At 36.2% G+C, this 26,434-nt stretch overlaps 1 protein-coding gene across 4 annotated transcripts in view; it reads right to left on the bottom strand.

Annotated features, from left to right (window-relative positions):
• Positions 1-492: 492 nt before the first annotated feature.
• Positions 493-26,434, bottom strand: part of LOC150105478 (sepiapterin reductase-like) — a 40,822-nt gene continuing 14,880 nt past the window's right edge. Inside the window, exons 1-2 of one of the 4 annotated variants that reach the window (XM_090394182.1) lie at positions 12,615-12,703; positions 493-6,339 (exon numbers count right to left, since the gene is read on the bottom strand). In XM_090394182.1, the coding sequence (XP_090250308.1) occupies positions 569-1,564 (996 nt within the window). In that variant the 5' untranslated portion in view covers positions 1,565-6,339; positions 12,615-12,703 and the 3' untranslated portion in view covers positions 493-568. Of the gene's footprint in view, positions 6,340-12,614; positions 12,704-12,735; positions 12,792-20,785; positions 21,612-26,434 lie in introns of those variants that run through there. The other 3 variants (XM_090394185.1, XM_090394184.1, XM_090394183.1) reach the window with 3 other exon arrangements.

The raw sequence follows: 26,434 nt of genomic DNA, 5'->3' as shown, positions 1-26,434 counted from the left end.
CCCATAATAATCACCCTCCTTCCACTCATTTCTTCTATTTGCTTGTGCATATTGTCACCACCATCTTTTCCATCACCTGGTCTATAGCAGCACTCAATTGTATATTTAGTTCTGCTAGCCACAATCTCACATCAAATGGCCTCAAATGTGCTCTTTTCTCTATCCTGCAATTCAACTTCTATTCTCCTTGGCTGTAGCTCATTAGCTATCATCAACAATACTCCTCCCCCCATTTTATTCTCTCTGTCATTCCTGAACACACTATACCCATCACATTCAATCCCACTAGCTATATCATCTACCGTCAGCCATGTTTCACTAATACCAATAACCTGTGGTCTGGAAGTGCCAACCATGGCCAAAAACTCTTCCTTCTTGTTCCTAATACTCCTAGTATTAGTGTACATGAATTTAAGACCCCCCCATTAGCCCCAACCCTACCGTGATGCCTTATAATAACTATCACACTTTGGTTTGTTGTCCTTATTTGCTCTAGCATATTATATTCATTCTTACATTCAACTGCCTCCCTAAGGACTGTATATCTACTCCCCCCCCCTTAACGAATCTAGTTTCCCTGAATTTGCACATCCACTACATTCAGCAACACTTTCTCAAGTCTTCTTACACCATAACCATTCAAATGCAAGCCATCCATCTTATATAGATCCTTTCGCCCATCAAACTCACTCCACACGTCCACAAATTCTACACCACTCGTCATACATAACCCATGCATAAAGTCATTCGCAATTATGGTCCTCCTTTTAAACATTTCACTGTCATACCATGGCAAAAGACTAATCATTCTAACTCTCTCACTCTTTTCTTTTGCTACCTCAAACAATTCATTCAGGTCTTCTATCATTTCTATTTTATCTCCTTTCAAATCATTCATACCTGCCACAACAATCATTTCTTTCACCCTTTCCTTTTGCTCTCTAATAGACTCAGTTACATCCTTTATGGTCGCACCAGGTTGGTACGATTTTGTCAAATCCTCTACTAACACACCTCGTACTAACGAGTCTCCATACAGCACTCTATCCTTCATTTTGTTCATGTTCACATTCATACGCCTATTTTTCCTGTCATACCTTTTATTATTGGTTGGTTCATTCAGTCGACTTTTGTTCATGCACTCCAGCTGTTGTTTTGCCCTTTCTATCGCACCATTCAACAACGAGATCTCATTCAATGCATCTATCTCATCTTTTTTATTCTCTGAGAAACCATTAATACTATCATTCACACTTTCTACATTCACACTCTCATAATTCTCATGTACAACCTTGACGTTTCTTGTCATATCGCTATTTTCTTCATTCTGAAGTTTGACAAAAATATCACACACACGATCCGAAATACACTTCAATTCCTCATTCTCCCTACATTTTCTACACACATTCAATCCTTTATTATCATCTATCCACACTTCGACTGCGCTCCGTAAAGCGTACATTTCACAGCTAGTACACTGACTCATTTCTTTTATACTATTGTTCTTTGATAACGATGGCAAACCATCATTACTGGCCGCCATTTTCCTTCGTACAGGTGCCATAATTATTGCAACGTGTTTTATCAAATAATAAGTTATACACACCAAAAACACACAAACAGACGCACTAAAATACGCAAGGCAAACAAAACTACGCAATATTAACTTATTTTATCAACAATAACTGAAAATAATACTTATCTTATCAGGAGCTTGCACGAACACTACACACTACGATATAACCTCGAACTCGGACATCGTCATCACTTGAAATCTCTTGGACATCATTTGTATAATTCTCATTGCATACTTCGGCTGACTTAATTATCAAGAAGTCAGTAATAAGGCCTTGTTTACTACTACTATGCTACAATTTTTTGATTAAGTTTATAATATGGAGCTAAACAAATATCCAATTGTCTTGTGAATTTTCTGGTGTACTTCAATGAGGGATCATTATCCGTAAATAATTTCCTAATTTTCTTGCCAAATCCAATCCTTCTGCTAATTTCTTTAAACTGAATTCTTCAACGGATTCATCATAATCAAAATCTTCGGCAGAACATTCCCTGCCATTTGGTGGCGACGTCTCTATTAACTATACCAGTTCCTCCTCATTTAAATCTGTTTCCTCATCAATTAATTCACTATTTCGTTTTCAACCATATCGCAAAAGCCCTCTCCACCAAATATGTGTGCGAGGTTTATTATACGACTTAGTTCAGCATCCACTGGAAATATGAAATTTTGTTCCAGAACAGCGTCAGGCCATATCTTTTTCCAGTGAGTATTCAGTGTAGTGGGGGTGGGGGGTTGTAATTCCTTAATGGACAGAGAAATAATTTTCACACAATTCAATATTGAAAACTTTTTCCATGCTTGAGGCAGTGTCATGTTTGGATTAGATTCCATTTCTTTCAAAATTAATTGGAATGTTTGACGAATATGATATGACTTAAATGTTGATATTATTTCTTGGTCAAGTGGTTGAATAAGTGAACTAGTATTAAGCATCAAAAAAAGTTATTTTAATATTCGGATGTCTTAAATTTGTTGGGTGGCCTGTGCGTTATCTAAAATTAGTAGAATTCTGAAGTCGATATTCTTTTTTTGTGTGTAAATTTCTATATCGGGTAAAAAACATCGATTCCCAATTTTCAAACATTCTAGCTGTAACCCATGCCTTTTTGCTGGCCCACCAATAAACAAGTAGGGTGGACTTGTTGAGCCATTTCATAGGAAAATTTAAATTTTCTCTTCGAGAGAAATGGAGTTTCTTTTCAATGTTGTTTTTTTCCCTTTCGTTGCAGTTTTAGTGGTCCTTACTAGAAAAATAAATTTTTTACTTAAAAATAGCATTACATATTAATTATGTAACTTATCAGAAAATAAAGTGCTCAGCTTAAGAATAACACACTTGTGATTTTTAATGTGCTTTCCTACAGAAAGCGAAGACAATTTTCAATAATAAATACTTTATATGGTAAACAATTGACGTACATGCATGCTAAAAGGTATTTCCCTAATATAAATTCGCTACTTATAACTACCTTCGCGATACAGGCAGACACAAATTTAATGAAGATAAAATTTGATTTTTAAGTCGCGTGGTGAAAAATATACGAAAAGATAAAGGTTACTGCAATTTGTAGATTGTGTTATATCGCAACCGCGTTGTATAAGTACCGTGTTATACGAGGGTTGCCTGTATATGCATATACACATTATGTATAAATGTTTGGTTTTGATTTCCCATTCATATCCTCTTTATTAATATTTTTCAAATGAATGCTTGGTATGAGAAGAAAGAAAGTATTTATTCATGATATGAAAATAATCAGTTGTTTTAATAACCGACTGCATAAAGTATCTAAAACCAATTTCCTAATATGCTTCTTTCTTCATGAATACACTATGTTACATCCATTTAAGCTTTTACTTACATATTCATGAACCAGCAAAGTCTACATTCTTACATATCATACATGTGTGTGTGTGTGCATATGTATATATATGCACATTATGTATAAATGTTTGGTTTTGATTTCCCATTCATATCCTCTTTATTAATATTTTTCAAATGAATGCTTAAAATATTCCCTATGGGGAGTAGGCAATACTGTTTTAGCCCTAAGAAAAATCACTTTTTTCGACATTCAAATAAATTAAGCTATTTCAAATAATGAAAGCCAAATTCAAATGCAAGGTCAATTAAGTACAAAAGAAATGTAGTGATATAGGAAAGAAGTAATATTTTTGAACTACAGAAGAAATTATGAAATGATTTTTTTAAATTTTATTTTTTAATTTCCTTCAGTTCAACAATATGAAATTTTAAGAGCAATTTATTATAAAAAAAATTAAAGTTAGATGAAAGTCCAACTGCTCTGTGTAGCTTAGTGGAAGTGGCAATTGTATCCTCTGCGATAGGCTGCCCAAAGATAGGCTTAAGTTCAAGTTTAGTTGCTGAGTGGAGGAACTTTTCTAAGCATTTCTTCTACCATTCTACCAGATCTCTGGCACAGATAATCAGGTTACTCCCAGAAACTCTGGTTTTTCATCTTGTAAACTCAACAAAATCAACCATAGAACCCACGTTATTTCAGACAATAACATATCTTGCCGGAGTTAGGGACCAAAAGATGGCAGCACTTGTTTGCTAGTTTCTTCATCAGTTGCCCCCTTATGATTAGCAATAGTCTTGGGCCAGCTAATCTTTGGTTAGCAACCGATGGAGACTGAACTGCCCACTAAGTCTCCAAAAGTTGGTTAGGGCTAAAACAGCCTTGCCTGCTCTCCATATAAGGGAATGTAGTTGATCTCTGATATGGCAATTTTCTGTCGTGGACATGCAGGACAGAAAACCTGCTTGTCCAGGTTTTCTGTCATGTAAACTCAAGAAAATCAACTGCACAGCCCACACTATTTCCGACAACAGTAACATGTGTTAAGGTTAGGGACTACTCTGAATAGCTACCAGTGCAGAATGAACTGCCTCATCAGTCTCCACAAGTTAGGGCTAAAACAGTATTGCCTACTCCCTATAGGGAATATTTAATGTTGGCAGATTTATATTATATATACTTTTTAGGCCTTAAAATATGACTATTATTAATACCAAACATTTCTGGAACAAAGCAATCACTGGAATTTTTTTTTTAAAAAAAGGTGAGAGTCTCTTAAATAATAAATACAAGATGTTATATTCAGACAATGTGGAAAGCAAAGAGTAGATATAACATTCAAAACCAAACATGAAAATAAGCTTAGTGATGGGCAACGAATTTTAGGAAGAGTAATATGAGAAAATTTCAAAGTGGGGAATTTGACGATGAAACTGTGCCTATAAGGATCTAGTAAGCAAGATGTGGAAGAACTTTTGAGTCATTAGAGGGACTGCTGACAAAAATGAAAATCTAGTTCTCATTGGAGATCTAAACAGCACAGGAGAACCGAATGCCAAACAAACAAATGTTTTGGAAAATTTTGGAGAAAAGGCCAAAACAATAATAATATAAAATCTGCTGGATTTCTGGTCATCACTAGTACCATGTTCTAACATAAAGATATGCACAGGGGCACACCAAGGGTATTTGACGCACGGGTGCAAACTTTTATCGGCCGCCCCTAATACTGAATTGTATAATCCAAATTAGATATTAGCTACATAAAATTCCGCCCTATCAATGTTGCCGCCCGGGTGCGATTCACCCCTTGCACCCTTGGGTTGGTGCAGCCCTGGATATGCACACACACATGGAAATGACACAAGAAATAACAAATGAGTGTTTTTGTTGATACTGATACATTCAAGCTGATTCAAGATGCAAAACTAGACATGGTACATGAATTTAGAAGTGATTATCCATTAGTTTTGAGCAAGATAAAAACGAATATCATATTGAATAGCAAATTATGTACAAAAGTTTTAAAAGAATCAAAGTTCAAGCAGCTTTCAGAAAACTGTAGACTCCAATATACAAATATACCAGAAAATATGAAACAGCTTGAAAACAAGAACCAATCCTTGTAGCTTCATTGTAAAACTCCTTGTAAAAATTGAAGAAAACACTGCTTCAAAAAGGCACATAGAGAAGCTGATTTATCTATACTTGCAGACAGCAAGCATAGAAAAATCAGTACTCAAGAACTTACAGAAGTAGTCCTGGAAAATAAGAAAATTGAAAGTTCCTAGCAAATAAGTCAGCTGATTCCCTCATATAACACAGAGAAGAATGTTAAAAAAAACATCATATGCCGCAAGCAAGAGCAACTAAATAAAAATCACTGGAAGCGTGGTAAGAAGAATATAAATTATAAATATCATGAAAGTATCAAAAACGTTCTCACGGCAATTGAGAAAGTACTGGAAAAGAATCAGAGATGATAAAAATGACATGAAAACTGAAGATTAACATATTCTAGATGTCTGGAGTAGCTAACTTTGAAATATTACTGAATGAAACAAGGTGATAAAGCAGTGGTAGAAAACATTCAAGAAAAATGCATCAGAAGTATATATATATATCAATATTTGAGGTAGAAAGCCATCAGAAACCTGACATGTGGGAAAGTAACCAGAGTAGATGATATTTGATCAAAAACATTCAAATATGGAGGTATACAACTGAATAATGGGTTCATTGCATAATTCAAAAGGCAAAATCAGAAAGTTGTTTTGACATCAGGCCTATGCTCAGCTTACAAAGTAAAGCTCATTACTTTATACAATGATATTTCCCATCATCATCATCATGCATATCAAGGATTTAGGCCTAGCGTGGCCTGTTCCGGCCTTAGAAGTCATCGTTTAAGAGGACGTCCTGGTTTTCTTTTTCCTAAATAATGATATTTGTCTATTAAATTATTTAAGGAATTTGCAACATATACTGGAATATTAATTAAAATAAACTTTAATAAATACTTCCTATATTTCGGCAATGTCACATTGCCATTTTCATGGGGTACAGCTATGACATGTGCATGCAGGCACTACAAAAAGCAAATGAGGTAGAAGAGAGAAAACTACTGTTGTTCCTAAAGTCCTAATGGTATCCCTAGCGGGTTATATTGGGTTGTCTTGGCCATTGGGCTAATGTTCTCATGATGCAAGTCTCCCAAATTTGGGGCAGTGTCATGCACCCAAATTTGTTGAGGTTTGGAACATTTTTTAGAGCCAAGGCCGATTCTATGAATAATTTTTCATACTTAAACTTGCTGCAGTGTATTACTTTGGCTTTCTTCCAACGTATTCTGTGGCTGGAATCCAGAGCAAGGTCTGTGAGCCCAGAGTGGCTGTACTAGTGAAAACGGATGTAGTCTTTGTGTTCTGAAATTGTGATATTTGCTGCCCTACCTTTTGGCCAAAGTAGGACAGTTTATAGCTGCAAGGGACCTGGTATACCCCAGGTAGGTCTAAGGGAAGTGGTTGGTCTTTGGTGGAGCAGATAAGGGATGCCAATTTTTTATATGCTATGTAACAAGAAGTCAGGTCATTTTTTTTAGGATTTTGGTTATTTTTTCAGAGGTGCCCCAGATGTAGGGAATGATGATAAATTTAGTGTAATCTTTATTGTGAAGAGGAGGGGGGGGGGGGTTGTGGTTTACTGATTTTAATATTTTTTGGGGGTTGTAGCCATTGGCTAAGAAAGTATTAAGGATATGGTTTAGTTCCATAGTTAGGGCATTGTCATCTGAACAGATTAATTCTGCCCTGTTATATAGTGTTTTAATAACCCATATTGTTGTGGGGGAGGGGATTGCTGGTGAATGTACCTGCCTGAATGGGTGGGTTTTCTATAAACAGAGAAAAACCAAGGATCCATCAGGCCGGCATGTGATTAGAGTGTCTAGGAAAGGGAGGCTGTTATTTTCCTCTTTTTACAAGGTGAACTAAATTCTGGGGGTGTTGGTTGTTTAAGTGTGCTAAGGAGTGTATCTGAGCCATGTGACCAAATAGCGAACACATCATCAATGTAGCTTTTATGTCAGTATGTCAGTATGTGGGGCAGAGTTTAAGGCTTTCTCTTCAAAAGTCTCCATAAAGAAGTTGGCCAAGGGTGGGGAGAGAGAGAGAGAGGTGAACCCATGGCTGTCCCCTCTATCTGTTTGTAGAATTTTCCTTGCCAAACGAAATAGCCTGAGTTCATTGTGAACTGAAATAGGGCTGAGATATCAGGAGGAAATTTGGCTTAGATGAGCTCTAAGGTTTCCTAAGTGGGACATTTGTGAATAGGGAGGAGACGTCAAAACTGACCATTATGTCAGTATGTTGGAGTGAGAGTGAGAGGTTTTCCATACTGGCTTTGAAGTGGGCTGAGTGTTTTATGTGTGATGGTGTGTTGCCAGTATAGTGTGTGAGCGCTTTGGCTAAATGTTTGGCTAATTTATATGTGGAGAAATCAATGCCATCCACTATGGGACACAATGGCACATTTTGTTTATGTATTTTTGGAAGTCCATATATTGGGGGGGGGGGGGGGGGCTAGAGTTAAAAGGTTTTAGTTTGTTGTAACTTCCCGAGGCCAAAAAGTGACCTTCTTAAGCAGCCTATGGAGTGATATTTGTACTCAAATATATCCAATACTACAGGATTCCTTTGCTAAACTGAAGAATAACTGTCGTAACAAATTGGGTATAAAAATCAGTAATAAAAAGACTAAGAAAATAGGCAGGAACCAGGAAAATATCAACTACATTCTCAATGGAGAACTAAAAAAGTAAAACATTTTCATGATTTAGGCACAGTTTTTAGTGATAACGGAAAATTAAATATGGAAATAGACAACAGAATTAGCAAAGTTGATGTTGTAGGGAGTCAAATAAACAGATTTATATGGGCCACTAAAGTAGCTGTGTACAAGGCAGTGTTCAAACCAATTTCACCTTAAAAATCTAAGAGCTAGGCTAAAAATAAAAGTTGATAAAAGACTGGAGACCACAAATATGAGAGAAGAATTAGGAGAAGGGACAGTGGGCATCAATGGCAGAATCATATTAAAAATGAAATTAGAAACTTGATACTGTTAGAAACAATTAGAAACTTAACATTCAGGAATGTGTGAGCAAAGTTAATCTCAGGTGATATGGTCATTGAAACAAAATGAGAAAATTGTGGAAAAGTTATCAAAACAAGAATACAAGTAAGACAGGAAAAAGACCCAGAGGATGACTAAGGTTTAAAATTAATGCAGCAAAAAGCATATCAGAAGGCCAAAATATAAGATCTAATATATTGGAGTCCTGGAAAATAACAAATTGATATAGAAGAAATTTATCAGGAAGTTAGTAATAATCAAGAGGGTGCTAGCATAGTGTATATCACAACTGCATTGCAAGTGTCCTATATAGAAGCCTTTTTTTTAGTGAATATTAGTAATTATTTTTGGATATAATCTTACGTATCTTATACTGTAATGCTGAGAGTGGCTATTCTTTTGTGAAATTTAATATGAGATGTTTAGAAAAATTTTTATTCATGGCAATGATATGCACAAGGAAAATGGCAGACAAGGCTTCTTTGTTCACCGTGCTTAGCACAAGGGATTTTGTACAATATAGTGTATGTTCTGTGTATTCAATGCCAAGAGTGAAGGAGTTATGGTAAGAAAGAGAGAATAGACAGAGAGTGTTTGTTTTAAATGTTTCATATGTGAGTGCAAGAAATGCAAGTTGTGTAGAAAGTGGGAAAATGAAGTGATAAATATTAATAATTTAAGGAAAGATAACAAAGGTGTTCTGGTGAATATGGAAGTAGTGAATATACTGCATGGAATATACTACATGTCTAGTGTGAGATACAGGCTAAGAGAACAAAATATACTGTTGGTTGCTGGTACACTTGGGGGAGGGGGGGGGAGCACAGGAAGATGTAGATGTCATGCATCAGCAGATTAGCACTATGAGTATAAGCCGAGCAATTATTAAAGGTGACTTCATCTATAGGGACATAGATTGGAAGAAGGAAGGGGGGGGGGGGGGGTGTAAATGGAATTTATACAGTTTTGATAATTACCTGAAACAACATGTTATAGAGGTACCAGGGGTTTAAGAGTGCTGGATATGGTAAAAGCATCAAAAGATATATCCATAAACAAGGAAGATCCTCTGCCTACAATTCAAGAGACAGACCATGCAGTCTTTTAGGGGAAGTTGACAAACATGTAGAATTTTCTGTCAAGAAAGGGTTTATGTTGAACTATTAATTATGACAAACTTTGAAGGCATTGTGGAGAAGTGCCATGGCTTGAGAAGGCACAAGGCGAGAATGTCAGTAGTGCATGGTAAGTGGTCAGGGATTGCTTAAGAGTAGCAGTATCAGTCTGCATAACTCAAGGTCAGGAGGATAAATCAAGTTGGAATTTAGTAGATGGTAGGAATATAAAGCAAAAGCTGCAAAAAGAGAAAACACTGTGGAGGAAATATAAAGAAAAAAGTGATCAGCATTCTTATGAGCAGTACAAAGTGCAAGCAAGAAAACTGACTTGTATGGTAAGGAAGGCAAAATCAGACTTCTTCTTATTTTGCTATCTTCTATCGAAGGTCAGCGACCATCTTGGTGAACAAACTGCGCTCTTGTGCTAATCTGAGCAGTTGTGCACTGCTCTTTCCTGTCTACGTCTTGATGTTGTCAAACCATGATATTCTTTTTCTTCCTCTAGTTCCTTTGCCATCAATTCTTCCTACCAAAATAGTTTGTAGAAGTTGGTATTTGCTGTTTCTCATGATGTGGCCAAGATATGATGTTTTTTCGTTTCTTGATTATTTGTACAAGATGTTTAGCTTTGCCAATGGATTTTAAGACATCTTCATTGGTAATTTTTTCTGTCCATGATATCTTTAGCATTCTTCTGTATAGCCACATCTCAAAGGCTTCGATTTTCTTGATGGTTGTCGTCTTCAATGTCCATGTTTCAACTCCATAGAGCAGAATAGACCACACATAGCATTTCAGCATTCGGCATCTGACTTCCATGCTTAGGTCTTTATTGCAGAATAGTGTTCTCATTTTCATGAAGGACTTGCCGTGCAACTTCAATCCTTGTCTTTATATCTATTTCTGGATCCCACCGTTCATTAAGCCAGCAACCAAGATATTTATATCTAGACACTTGATCGATATTTTTCCCATTGAGTGTCAGTTTCATTGATGAGGCTGGATGTTTGCTGATGATCATGTATTTTGTCTTGTTGATGTTTATATTTATTCCCATTCTTTGGCTTTCTATGTATACTCTGTCAATGAGTTTTTGGAGATCCATAATGTTATCTGCAATTAGCACGGGTGTCATCTGCATATCGTAGGTTGTTAACAATCTTTCCATTTATTGTGATTCCCTCTGGACATTCTTCCAATGCTTTTTTAAAGATTACCTCTGTGTATATGTTGAACAGAAGTGGTGATCCTTGTCTCACTCCTCTTTTTGATGTTAATATCACTGGTGGTAATGTTGTCTAATTGAACGGTAGCTGACTGATTCCAATACAGATTTGTTATTAGTCTTATGTCTTGTTCGTCTAGCCTTATTTGTTGAAGGACTTCTATTAAGTTAGTGTGTCTGACTTTGTCGAATGCTTTTTCAAAATCTATGACACACATAAAGACAGATTTCTGTTTTTTCTATGCATTTTTGTATCAATATTTGGGTACAGAAAAGGGCCTCTCTAGTACCAAAACCATTCTGAAAGCCGAATTGTGTTTTCACTTAGAGTTTCTTCACTTTTTCTATAAATGCGATTCTGAATTACTTTCAAAAATATTTTTAATGTTTGGCTCATTAGACTAATAAGTCGGGAAGTCATCACAGGAATTCGCTTTGGGTTTCTTTGGGACAGTGATAAATGTAGATTTGAGCCAATCTGATGGAAATTCATCACTTTCATATATTTTATGAAATCAGACTATGAGAGAGAATTAGACAAACAGGCCATAGTAAATCCAAAAGTTTTTTCGTTATGTAGCAAGCAAGAGGAAAAAATGACTATGGTAGGATCATGTTAAACAATGCTGATGGTAGGAAGGTGACAGAGACAAAAGAAATAGTTGAGCTGCTGAGTGATCATTTTGCAAAGGTGTGCCATCCAGGTGGAGATTTTGCATTTGCTGATGTGAGAGATGCAAATCAGAACTGAGGTAGATGAACAGAAGATATTCAAGCACACTGGAAAATATTAATGTGAATACAGTAGTGGGAATTGGATGGAATGACAGCCCACGTACTACATGAACAAGCCAGAAAATCAGCATTGCCTCTGATGAAGTTGTTCAGCTATGTCTCAGCTCTGCCAAAGTTCCAGGAAAATGGAAAGAGGGTAAGATAGTTTCATTGCATAAGGGTGGCTCTAAGACAAAGGTAGCAAACTACAGATCAATTAATATATCAGGAGTGGTCAATAAAGTATTGGAAAAGATGGGTAAAAGTATAAAACTACAGTGAGTGGATAGGGATGCAATACTCTATAGTGTGCAGCACAGTTTTATAAAGGATAGGTCCTGTCTTCATAGTAATTTATTCACATTTTATAAGAAAGTGACAGCAGAATTGGCTATACCATGATACTACTGGACTTTGCAAAGGCATTTGACAGAATACCACATGGAAAACTATTACAAAAGTTAGAGCAAATAGGAATGAATATGAAGCTTACAGCATGGATGGGAAGAGGACACAGATACCAGAGAATAGTATATGGTGGAGTGGAATCTAGGAGAATGAGTGTGACTAGTGGAGTACTTCAGGGTTCTGAACTAAGATCACTAATCTTTGATTTGTATATGAATGATATAGGGAAAGACTTAAAGGAGGATATTCAGCTGTTTGCTGATGATGCAAAATTGGGAAAGCAATAATAGAATTGTTCACAAAGGATAATGATTATCGATTTAATGTTGCAAAATATAAGGTTATGAACTCCAGGTTGAAAAGGTTACAAGCAGTGTAACATACTGATGGTACTGGATTGTAGGAAATTGAAGAGGGGTTAGGGAGTCTGGGATAATAGTAGACAGAGTTTAAGTTCAGAAGGCATATTGCAAAAATTAGCAAAACAGCTCAAAGGATGACTTGTAAGTTGAAAAACATGCTAACAAGTAAAGATAGCAAAGTAATTTTACCTCTTATAAGACTGTAATTTGGCCACTTGACTACTGTGCACAGATTTGATCACATGGGTTTCTTGGGGGATCGGGAGGTGGCAGACAGGATTCAGAGACGAGTGACTAAGATGGTGACTGGTCTGTGGAATGCTCCCTATGAGGATAAGCTGAAGATGTGTGAGTTACAAAGTTTAGCTAGGCAGAAAATAGAGGACATAATAGAAACTTAGGATAAAAAAAAATATATAGAAAGAAATAAAATATAAAATATGTTAAAGAGGTTTTATACAGTTGATGCAAAGGAAATTTTTCAATATATGACAAAGAGAGAATTAGGGGTCATCTGTGGAAGTTGTGTAAGAGTATGGTTAGCAAGGGTGTGCAGACTAGAATTTTTTTGTGGAGAGTGGTGAATGATTGGAATGGATTGCCAGAATTAGCTGTGAGTTCTCTGAGGTGAATGAATTTAAGGAGAGTTATGACAGGTTGTGTGTGTAAAATATTTAGTTTGGACCTTCGCACAATAAGTCTCTGGACTCACCATATAATAACAATACAAACAATCATATTGTACTATCACAGTATCCTTGTACACTCCTACTCCGTGAGTGTCCAGAATTTGATGTTCTATAACTGTTAGATTTTATGGAAAGACAACGTATACTAGAATATTAATTAAAAACTTTAATTAATACTTCCTATATTTTGGTAATGTTACATTACCATCTTCAGGGATCACAAAATAACGACGTGCACGCAGGCACTAACTCTAAGCAAAAATGGCTGAAGAAGACAAAACAAATGAAGTCAGTCCTAGAGTCCTAAAGGTGTACCCTAATGCCCCCCCCCCCCAAGACTGACTTCACTTGTTTTCTTCAGCCATTTTTGCTTAGTGTTAATGCCTTCGTGCACATGTCATTATTTTGTGATCCCCTGAGATGGTTGCAGTTGCAAGAATAAGGAAACCTCGACGCAGCAAAAGGTAGAAGAGGAGGATTAAGAAAGAAAGAAAAAGATTTGGCTTTCAAGCAGGATGATGAGAAATGGAATGTAAATATCTATCAGAGTGAATATGCTTTCAGTAGATGTGAAAAGAAAAGTGGTCTCTAATTTTAGTAAATAGTATAGTAACTGAGATAATATATAGCCACTCAGTAACTGACTTCTACTACAAATAAGTCATTTTTATGATTAGTGTTATTGATGATGAGTAAACAAACTTAATGATGACTACTGAATGGCAACTCATCACTGAGTTACCATTTGATAGAAATGAACAGTTTATAGCACATTGAATATTAAAGTATTGAGTTGCAAGATATAATACTGATTACTATGTATCCAGAACAGGAAGACAATTGCAAGAATCTTTTTTTTTGTAGGTGAAATTAAGCTTAAAGTGGATGTCACTAAGATTGGAAATAGGATATTCAAAGTTTCGATGCTGTGAAATTGACTTGTAAAATCACAGCTGATAAAGCAACATTTTATTTCTGGCAGCCTACTAATGTGGACAAGGATATCCATGAATGTCTAGGTGTTGATGACCTTCATTGCCCAGTGTTGGATCGTAGCTTCTGCTCAATCAAGTTTTATCGTCTTATAGTTCTCTCTCGTTAGTATTTAACTAGTTGTAGGCTGATATATCATCCGAACATAAAGAAAATTTGTATTATATTGCGCCACTCTATGTTCTGAATTGCATGAGCAACTTTGATAAATCAACCTTCAACTATACCAGGTTATTATAAAGCTGATTTTAGGACGAGGTTCTCACTAGCTCCCGCTTTTGGTTCGAAATATTTAATGAGCGGTTCAGTGAAAGAAAATCAGGCAAACTCTAGATTGATCTTAGATAAAAAAAAAAAACAATTAATGCAGTGTCACATATAATTACATTATAACACAATGTTCCAACAGGGACATTACAATAAAATGAATATAAAACTCTCATTAAGATACTAGTATACTACTCAGCTGAGCTTAAAATTTATAATTAAAAACTATATTAACAGATCTTATTCTTCTTGTTACAAAGAACTTCTATCACAACTTCACTCTGACCAAGGTTACATCTCAAAACATTTTAAATATTAAACTAGTTCAAGATATTCTGAAAGAATACAACTCATGAACCATTAGACATTCATTTGTAATTCTCTAAGCTCAGTCAATCAAAATCAGTTCTTGTAAGTTCGAGATTCTTAAATTACAACAAACAGGCTTCTCAATATTCTCATTCAGTCAATGTACACTTAATTTAATAATATAGCATTTGTCACTTGAAGAGGGAAAAGTCTTAGCACATCACACATTCAATCTCGACTCACTGAATACAGCAACTAGGAATAAACTACTTTCGGCAGAATTAATTTTCGTTACTTCACACCATCACATCATAAGGAGATTGAACAACATCTTTAAAGTCCTTGGTGACTTTTACTTTGTAGTAACACAAACTTAAAAGAATCTTCTATTTCCGTGATTGATTTATAAACTCGGGAGAGTATAACCTTTTTGCACTTGGTTTAAATTATCTATCCATTTCTTCCTTTTCTTATACGTATTATCCTATGTCCTGCACTTTTCCGCTGCTAGCGTTAGGAAGTTTTGGTAGAAATCCAACTCCGAAAAAGGTAAGTTAAAATGCCAAGCGATTCCCGGTCCTTTCTATTCCATTTTTGGCACGTCAAAATCCCCCTTTAGTCTCTAGCTACCGTTCTTATACTCCCCCCCCCCACTCGTTTCTCCTCTTTACTTTCCTTTTTCATGTCGACTCGTTCCTTTTTCCCCGCCAGTAACTGGTTCTCACTGGTTTAGCTCACATCGAACTTGCTTTTCCCTTGGTATATAGTAGTTCACGCTCCAACATGCGCTAGGAGAAATTTGCATGATTTCTCACAACAACCAATCAAATGATATCACAAGGAATCTTCTGGATATATTAAAATTACATACATCACAGTTTCTTATATTATTATTAAAGGAATAAAGGAAATAAAATAAATGCCACTTTAATACAGAGCCTTTTCATGTCTATGATATACCCTAAAATAAATAAAATTAACTAACAAAACTCAAAAGGAATTACATGAATAACATTTTATAAGCAAGAGACCAACAAAATAAATTTAAATAAGTCCTGCTTATGATATGGTAGATGATGTTAATTATGAATGAAGTATTATTAATTATAAATATCTTCATTCATAATTTAACACCAGTATGAAACTAGCACCTGCTCACTAGAGGCTTGAAGAAAGATTCACATTTGGACTCCTGAGAAAGGATTTTTCAGATATATAATCTTAAGTCTATCCACAGTACTAAATGCCTCCCCACACAACATATACATTGTGATCAAAATTAAAGTATCCCTCTTTAAGGCCTTGTGGAGCACCACTCAGTGATCCAAATGCTGCAAAACTTTAGAGGAATTCATTGTGCGTTATGCGAAAGCATTATCTGGGGAAAAAAATTGCAGTTCCAAAATTCACCACTAAGGTAGTGCTGTATGATGTACCCATGTAGATGTAGTAATTTTTCTGTGTGTGTGTAAACAGCAGAAAAGCACCACAAGTGAACATAAATGGAATATTTTTATTCACTTCCATTCACAAGCTGTACTGTTCAATCTGCTGCCCTTCCTGGTATGCCATAAACTTCATCCTTTGCACAGCATGTTCAATGGCAGAACGAACTGGTCTGGACTGATGTTGTGCACATGCTGCCTTTCAACTATGGCAAGTTATCAGTATGACCCTGATAAACCCTGTCTTTGAGAAATCTCCAAGAACAAGAAGTCACGAAGGCGGGGGGGGGGGGGGGTGTCAGATCAGTGAATGAGACAGCCATGCAGTGGGAAATGAATGGCTGATCACTCTGGCTTTAGTGAAATGTTCTCGAAGAACCTCCTGTATGGATTGGCTGATGTATAGAAGGAGCTTATCCTGCATGAAAATGACTGAATCCATTACACAGACATTGCTGTAGCTGTGGCACAACAGAATTGTTTATCATATTGCGATACCTCTCGGCAGTAATTGAGCAAGTCACAGGACCAACTGGCAAATATCCTCAAAAAAGAATGGTCCAATGATAAATGAAGCTGTTAAACGTGCACAAGACAATAATTCTGGTTAATGAAAACGAATTTGTTGGATTGTATGCAGGTTCTGTCTAGCCCATATCTAGCAATTGTGGGTATTCACATCTCCCCACAAAATTATCCATGGCTATGGCAGGTCAGTCAACTTTCTAAGTCCTGCAGATGCAACTCCTGTATCAGGGTTATTTTGAATGAGTAGAAATGCAGAATCTTCCCTAGAATTTTTCCACCCTAGTTGTGTAAGGCACATCATTTGTCTTGATACAATGTGCACTGCAGGAACCAATACTATTATTCATGGACTGCTCCACAATGGCAATAGCAACTTCATTCACTTATAAACTGATTGGTTTGCAACCTCCGCCTGGTCTAGCTCCCAACAATCCTATTTCTCCAAAATGACTAATCATTTGTTGCAGAGCACGTGGAGATAGTGAATCTTGTTGACATTTGTTTAGGTAGCACAGCATCACAGGCAAAGCAGGTTGAGGCAAGGTTAGTGCCATCACTGTGGATGATATCTCATCTTCCTTTTTTTTTTCTCCCCCTCTTTTACCTTGCAGTGTCGAGAATTTTTTTTTATTAATCATCGGACCTCAAACTGTTCACAGGATAAGGTGGTCAAGCCCTATGCCCCGGTGTATCCTATGTCCTGTAGTGTTGAGTTCTCAAGGCTGGTTTGCCTGCTTTGCAGGATGAAACCCCCCAGGATAAACTAGGGAAAAACCCTACTGTCCATGCCCAAGACCAGCTAACTTGGCTATTGCTGAGGAAGATCCTTCAGCTCCTCACGTCACTGACGGGAATCGAACCTAGGACACTCCTTCCCCAGGCATATGGTTGCAAAGAGCACAGCCACTAGGCTAACCGTGCAGACTTGTGAATGATATTAACAACAAAAAAGAAGGGAATAATCCTATGTCCATCTTTTTAAACCCTCATGCCACCTGCTGAGCTGTGTGATATGCATATTCTATGCATTTGCTGTTTATATCACCCACTGGTGGTGAATTTTAGAACTACTTTTTTTTTCAGATATTGCTTCTGCATGATACACAATGTAGTCTTGCAAATTTCACAGCATTTGGATCACTGGCTGATCCTCCGCAAGTCCTCAAACAGTGATACTTTAATTTTGATTACCCAGTATATACAGACGGGGTGATGATGCAGATACACACACACACACACACTAGGGGGATCCAGCGCCTATGCCGCTCAACCATACCTGTACTGACCTTGAAGAAGTGAAAATGCTTGGCATATGGTAACAAACTATGCCCGAGTAGTGTGGCAGTGAACGTGTTAAGCACAAAGCCTCCTCACACCATGAATCCAGCACCACCATATCTATCCCATTCAAGAACATTCTCGTGATGGTAAGCAGTACCACTTTCACACCAGATCAAGTGTCGTCTAGAATCGAAGGAAAGACTAAAACAACTCTCATCTGTAAACAGTACATTACCCCATTGGTGTCTTGTCCAATTTTGTGGATACAACACCACTGAAAACGTGCTCCAAGATGAGCTGTGGAAAAACGAACGTAGACCACAAGCCTTCAAGCATATAGGTCTACTTGTCACAATTTGTCGAGATATCTGCATACCTATGCTTGAATAGATCTGACTTGCAAGCTGACCTGCCATGGAGCATTGATTACATTTTACTGTTATAACCAAAGATTTGTCTTCACTCTGTAGTAGAGAGAGTGCTATCTCTTAGCAAATGTTTCGAACACATTCATTGGTTTGAAATACTGCAATGTATCAAATAACGCCATCATACATTGCCATGTGGGATTCCAAACTCTCTTGCAATATCAGTAATTCTGTGGACTTCTTCAAGCTTTGCAATAATTTTTCCCCATGTGAAATCATCTAGGTGATGTCTTTGAGACATTGCAAGATGTCCAAGTTTGAAACGTTCCTTCATGAAAAGAGCTTCCTTCAAACACAATTTACTTAGCACAGCCTTTTACCCTGTTGAGTGCTACCACATGACCCATTTTTACACAATTCCAAAATCTGAATGTGTACCCACTCGAAACTGTCAGTAATACAAATTACCATAAGCTGATTCATCTGAATTTGGGGTTGTAATCTTCAGAAATATCATTCGTCATTAGGTTTTGGACACCAGTGTATTATACACTTTAAGTACGATGGTGGTCTGAAAAGTTCTTGGCCTAACAATGAAAAAACGAATTTATAATTTCAAAATGATTTTATTTTTCAACATAATCTCCCTTAAGACTAATACATTTATTCCAGTGATGCTCCAGTGCCATTATCCTATCCCTATAGTGGTCCTCAGTAAGATCTTCAAAATACCCCTCTACAGCTGCAATCACCTCTTGATTTGAAGAAAAATTCTGACCAGCAAGGAAGAGTTTTAGTTTTGAGAAGAGCTAGAAGTCAGAGGGAGCCAAATCTGGGGAATAGGGTGGATGTTCCAACAATTCACAGTGCAGATCCCTTAATTTTCCCATTACTAAAACACTTTTGTGGACAGGTGCATTGTCCTGATGAAAGATGATTTTTTTCTTCTGCAAACTGGGTCTTTTCTTGCGAATTTTTTTGTCTAGTCTGGTTAAAAGATCGGAATAATATTCCCGGGTTATTGTTTTACCCTTTTCAAGATAATTAATGAACGAAATGCCTTTAGCATCCCAAAACACTGATGCCATGACCTTTCCTGCTGATGGAACTGACTTTGTCTTCTTTGGAGCTGAACAACGGCTTCTGTCCACTGTCTTGACTGCTCTTTGGATTTTGGTGTGTGTAATGGTGAATCCAAGTCTCATCCATAATAATAAATTGACACACAAAATCAGATTTATTCTTGTTAAAATGCTCTAAGCACTGTTCAAAGATTTTCTAGTGAGTGTGTTTTTGATCTGCTGTGAGCAAGCACAGCACACATCTTGCGCAAAGCTTTATCATTTGCAATTTTTCATGCAAAATATATCCTACACGTTCTTTTGAAATGTCTATAGTCTCAGCAATTTCACGCACTTTGACTCGCCAGTCATCTAACACCATAACGTGGACTTGATCAATGATTTCTGGTGTTGTTATACTTTTTAGACATCCTTCACGTGGATCATCTTCAAGGCTGGTACAACCAAGTTTAAACTCGGCAGCCCATTTCTTAATCATCGAACACGAAGGAGAAGAGTGCCCATAGAGTTTTTATAACTTCGAATGAATTTCATTTGGCATTAAATCTTCTTTTACAAAGAATTTTATAACCGCACGATACTCTATTTTATCCATTTCAAGGGATACAGACAACACTTTTGCTTCAGGCAGCTGTATAAAACAAACTACTTGATAGAATGACTTGCAATTTCACATGGATGCTTATGACTGATGTACCAACTAAGAAAAAAAAAAATCTTGCCGATAGTGTTGCCATTAGAGGCCAAGAACTTTTCAGACCGCCCTTGTATGCTAAATTGAATAGGGTGAGTATATTGGTCAGCTTAAAATTTTGCAAAGCCTCTGATATAATGAGCAACCCCAATATCCAAAACCAAACTTAGGTTTTAAGAGAATATTTAAGTAAGGAAGGGTATATAAACTTGGATATTCAAATTTATAAAAATCCATATAAAAATATATAAAAATTATGCACTTCTCAAAGTTAATCAACTTTGGGAAGTAAATAAGGTTAGAATGCATAATAGATTTTTACATTCAGAGATTGAATACATATCTTACACAAGACAGTTGTCAGCTGATAACAATGTTTATCCAAGTGAGCTCTAAAAAGTATGTTCTTTTATAGAGTTTGAACCAGTACGTGCTAAGGTAAATTTGGACAGCTGGTTGCTGATTTTCATAATTAACCACCTTAGTATCCTTGAATGTATATACATCTATAATTATAAGGATACGAAGAATTTTCATACACTCAAGATTTCATGTAGTTTTTACTTCAGAAGGCAAGTCAAAAAACATATTAATAATTGCAAAAATTTATAACCTAGATTTGGCATATTGTAACATCACACATGGAATACATTTTTATGAGAGAAAGTTTACATTGAAAGTTCATCAAGAATTTATAAGCAAAATAATGGAATAACTGTATTTTATTAACTAGTTCAAGAATAACAGGTCTGAACTAATGAATAACATCCATTAGAAAACAAATTTCACAAAAAAAAAAAAGTAGTTGATATTTTACACATGCAAATAGGATAGCATCCTCTAGAGCAATATTGCTATAATGAACTCACTATAACAAAGTAGCAAAAACTTCTCTCAAGTCACAGAGCATCAATCCTCTGTGACTTGAGAAAAATGCATGCGAAAAGACATTTCAAAGCAGAATTTAGCAATGTTTAATCGCAATTCGCAGGATTTTTTGCATCAATTCGTGATTGTAGACAAAACTTGGATCCACCACTACACAACTGAGTCCAAGCAGCAGTCAAAACAGTGGACAATGCCCAGTAAAAGAGCATCGAAAAAAGCGAAGACAGTTTTGTCAGCTAGGAAGGTAATGGCCACTGTTTTTTGTTTGCTTATTGTTATATAAAAAGAAAAATTATGTAAACAGTTTGTGTAAATTAAAATAACAAACACATCAAATGATTCTGATTGCAAGAAACCCAAAATAACTGTATTTGCCATTATTTACATTCAGTCGACATATACAAAACAATACTGGAATGACTTGTACAAATGATCTTTAAGTATTTGCATATTTAACTAAATGCAAATACACAAAAACATAAAATATTATACATCTTTATTGACATTTTTCTGTGGTTATGCCAAAATTCTTGAGAGTTCCAGTATACTGACCACATAACTAATTCCAAAAAAAAACTACTTTAGTTCTAAAATTCTTGGTTGGTTTCATGCATCTTTTCATATACTTCTTTGGAAGAATTTCTGCAAATATAAATAAGATGGCAGAGAGAGATATTTGTTGTATATGTCTATGTACTGTATATTATGCGAAACCTGAGAAAGATGCCCATCTCATACTGACACTTAAAAAAATTCAATATAATGTGTATCAGAGATTTCAAAAAAAAAAAAAAGAAGCTTAAATGCAGTGCTTCTTAGCATTATGTGACTAATGTTTTGCATGAAAGACACTGAAGTGTTAGTGGTGAAAAGCATAGGATGATAATAGAAGCAAAGATAAATTACAAAAATGTTACCCAAGAAGCCATTTCATAGCTGTATCTAAAATTTTGTGATATACTGTCAAGAAAAATTCATAAAATGATTAGTAGGCACCAGGTGGACTTGATAGATATATAAGCACAAGACGATGGTAAATTCCATTTTATTATAGGGCAACAAAACCACATGACCAAATTTACTCAACTGAAATGATCAATATCCAAGAGAGCTGATAAAGTAGCTGTACAACTGCTTGATATTTTTGGTGCACCAGCCAACCTGCTATTGGATAATGAAGAGAAGTTGCTAAAAGAGTAGTATAATGAGCCAAAATAAAAAGTAATTTAGCTATAGTAATTTTCATAGCAATCCTTGTATTACAAGATTAGGGTAATAAGTATGCTAGGACTGTCACTTTTACAGTGCCCCAAAAGTCTACATAGACTATGGGTGAAGAAGAAGAATAATATGCAGACAAAAAATAATACTTCGTGGCGTGCAGTAAAGGGGGAGCGAGTTTCAAGTAATGAAAACTTAGCTTCCATGAAAAAATAAGAAGGTCACCATTTTGAAGTCATTTTTGAATGTGAAATAACTGTGCCAACTTCCTGACTTGTAAAATATTCAAGGCACCTTTAGGAATATTTCAGAACAGTAATTTCGAGGCAACTTGTATAGCAACATTTTCCACTGTGTTCAAATTTATACATATAACTGATGGATGATAAATGTACTTTTATTTGCATGAGCCTTCATAGCTCAATGGGTAATGATTATTGTTATTATTAAGAGAGATCTCCAGGAGTCAGGGACTCGTCAAGGAAGGACAAATACTACACGCACCAGCTATCATACTTATTCTTGAATTCATTCACACTGCTTGCACTCACAACATCCAATGGTAATCCATTCCAATCACGCACCACCCTCTGAGAGAAAAATCTAGCCCTCACCCCATTCTTAACGGCTTTAATTCTCAGCTTCCAAGAATGCCCTCTTGTCCTTTCCCCACCCTCCATAAATTGAAATTCCATGAATTGAAATCCTGTATGACTCTTTCAGAAGTTTATAAGTCTCAATCATATCACCCCTCTTTTACCTGTTTGCTAGTGTCTATAGTCAACAAATTCTCAATCTGTCTTCATAATCAGTATTCCCCAATCCTGATATAATTTTTAACACTCTCCTTTGTACTCTCTCTCCAATATAACAGAATCACAATAGAAACCAGGAAACCAGACCTATAGTCCAAGTGGGGTCTTATCAAGGCCTTGTAAAGAAGCAAAATGACATCCTTATCTTTATATGTGAATGTTTGTTTCAGCATTGAAATTATCTTTTGAGCTGTATTTGCAATCTTTGCTATATTGTCCCTGAACTTCAACTACCCAGCTACTAATACTCCAAGATTCCTAGCCTCATCAGTTTCTTCTAGCATAATCCCACCAATATAATATGTCATTGGATATCTAATCATGCCAAAGTGAATGACTTTATGTTTACTGACATTGAACTGACATCCATTTTCCCATGCCCACAATTCTAGCCTATTCAAATCATTCTGCAAGTACTGCATATCGGCAGCATTCCTGATTACCTATCTTTGCATCATCAGCAAATAGCTGTATGTCGCTTGTCAAATCCTTCCCAATATCATTAATATACAGATTGAATAACAGTGGACCAAGCACTGATCCTTGTAGTACACCACTGGTTACTTTAAATCTTGCAGACTCACATCCCCCATATACCACTTTTTGAAATCTATCAGTCAGCCATCCTGTTATCCATGCTAATATTCTATAACCCAAACCCATATTCTCCAATTTATGCAGCAGTCTACCATGCTGTATTCTGTCAAAAGCCTTACCAAAATCCAAAAGTATCACGGTGTATCCATTCTCCTTGTTTAGTTCAATGATAACATTATTATACAATGTGAGAAAGTTGCTAAAACATGACCTTCCCTTAGTAAACCCATGTTGCTCACTGCAGAGTAGAGATTCAATGTCAACCCATTTCTGAATGCGAGCCCTAACCAATTTTTCAATAAAATCTTCACCACCACCACTCCTGAGACACCAATTGGTCAACAGCTGGATATATCGGTATTTGCACCACCCTTGTGCAACAGAATTACCATATAATCTTTCCATTCCTGCAAAATCTTCCCTGTTCTGAGACTCATATTAAACAGTCTCATCAATGGAATAGCCAGTTCAACTGAACACTCTTTTAACACATGTGCTGATATCCCATCCGTCCCTATTGCTGAATTCTTATTCAGATTGTGCTACAGCTCTAATACCTCATCCTCATACACCTGAGTTTCTTCATTCAGTGAAGAGGTAGCAAGTGAGCTCAATATTGCATACACCAGGTTGATAGCTTTTAAAAAAATGGGCACTCATTAGTTGAACAACCTTTTTTGTGCATCTGTAACTCTCATGCCATCCACATTTAGAAGAGTTATTCTTTCATATTCATTCTTTCTTTTACTTGCAGCATATCAATAGAATTCTTGTGGGTTGTCTTTAGCATGCAGAGCCAGTTTCTTTTTCTGAAGAGTATACTGAGTTCAGTGGAATGGCATCGATTGCTGGATGAGAAGAATGTCGACAGTTCATGGGAAGCGTTTAAACAATACATAAATAATATGATATCAGAGTGTGTCCGATATCATATTATTTAAGTATTGTTTAAATGCTTCCCATGAACTGTCGACATTCTTCCCATCCAGCAATCGATCCCATTCCACTGAACTCAGTATACTCCTCAGTTGATGCCCTTTGGTTAAAAATACCCGAGTTTGAATTTTGTTTAGGATGCAATGTATCTGCAACGATTCCTCATATCATTTAAGGACTTTTCAAGATGAGTTAATCAGTCTTGTATGGAGGTAGCATTGTTTTTACTCTCAGATATTGGGTTTTCCCTTTTACAAGACTGGCAGAAAATACATACATTTAACAGACAAAGATACAATTGTAAGGTGTGGAGAGAGAGGCCTTCTACAATGAGTCCAGAGACTCCATGGAGGCATTGTATCATAATAACTAACTGCATCTTAGTTATTATGATACGTTGTATCATAATAACCAAGATGCAGTTAGTTATTATTAAAATTATAACTATTAATAATATATGTTATTATAAATAAACTATTTATATAATGTTTATTTATATTTATATAAATAAACATATATTAATAATATATGTTATTATAAATTATAACTATTAAATTCTCGTAGATAGGCTTATACGTTGGTTATGCATTTCTAAATAACTTAGGGAATTGAAACAACGTAGATCCGAATATAAATTAAATAATACTTTAATAGATATTAAAGTATTATTTTAGTTAAATATTAAAGTATTATAATTTATTATAAAGTATTAAAATATTAAATATTAAAGTATAATATTAAAATATTAAAGTATTATACAAGGTAATCCCAAACTGTGTAAAATTGAAGCACCGTTTTGTTTCGCAAAAAGCGCTCCGTATATACAACCGCGCTAGCTACGCGTTACTACGCGAACAAATCACCGCCACGCGGTTAGGCTTAGCCAAAATTAACGAAGCTATTCGTACCCTCGAAGAGGAACTTTCGTGCACTTTGAATCAAGAACTGTGGACAATTTTACATGACGTCTCGTGTACCTCCGCAGACAAAGAGTTTGAAAAGATACGAAGCCGACAGATGAAGAAATTCGATAAATTAATAAAAAAGAATTCCACCGTCAATCCAGAACTTGCTACCAACACTGTAATCAACCTTTCTTCAGTCACCCTGAAGCCTGAAGCTCTCAACGTGCTTTCACGTGGCCACAACTTCGCCATTGCTCCCAAAAAAATACCAAGTGAGGATATTATGATCCAGATTGAAAGAGGAAAACGCCACCTTCCACATCAAATCGCCAACAGTGTAAGACTGGATGTAGCTTGTGTCCTTTCCATAGCAAAACCACCCAAAACCAATATATCCAACAAGGAATTTGAAGCCCTACAGGAATTGAGAAATAATAAAGAATTAGTTATCACCAAAGCGGATAAAGGAAATGCAACTGTAGTACTTAACCAAAAGGACTACAAAGGTAAGCTGAATGCTCTCCTATTAGATCGGGCTACTTACCTCCCTATCAATTACAATCCCACCAACTCACAAATTAGAAAACTTCACAGCCTCCTTAAGAAAGTCACTTCTTGGCCTGTAGAAGTTACCAACAGATTAAAACCGTTTAACTCTATACCCCCCCGTATTTACGGACTCCCAAAAATACATAAAGAAAATGTGCCATTACGTCCCATAGTGGATGGCATTGAATCCCCCACATACAAATTAGCTAAATATTTAGCCAGAGAGCTCACACACTATACTGGCAACACACCATCACACACAAAAAACTCAACCCACTTCAAAGCCAGCATAGAAAACCTTACACTCCAACATAATGACATAATGGTCAGCTTCGACGTCTCCTCCTTATTCACCAATGTTCCACTCAAGGAAACTTTAGAGCTAATCCAAGCTAAATTTTCTCCTGATATCTCAGCCCTATTTCAGTTCACAATGAACTCA

Source organism: Typopeltis vanoorti, chromosome 6 (assembly GCF_054136105.1).
Source record: "Typopeltis vanoorti isolate ZY-2024b chromosome 6, IOZ_Tvanoo_1.0, whole genome shotgun sequence".
In the NCBI taxonomy this organism is placed as follows: domain Eukaryota; kingdom Metazoa; phylum Arthropoda; class Arachnida; order Uropygi; family Thelyphonidae; genus Typopeltis; species Typopeltis vanoorti.
Note: the sequence above shows the minus strand (reverse complement) of the source record. Positions and strands in the feature narration are given on the sequence as shown.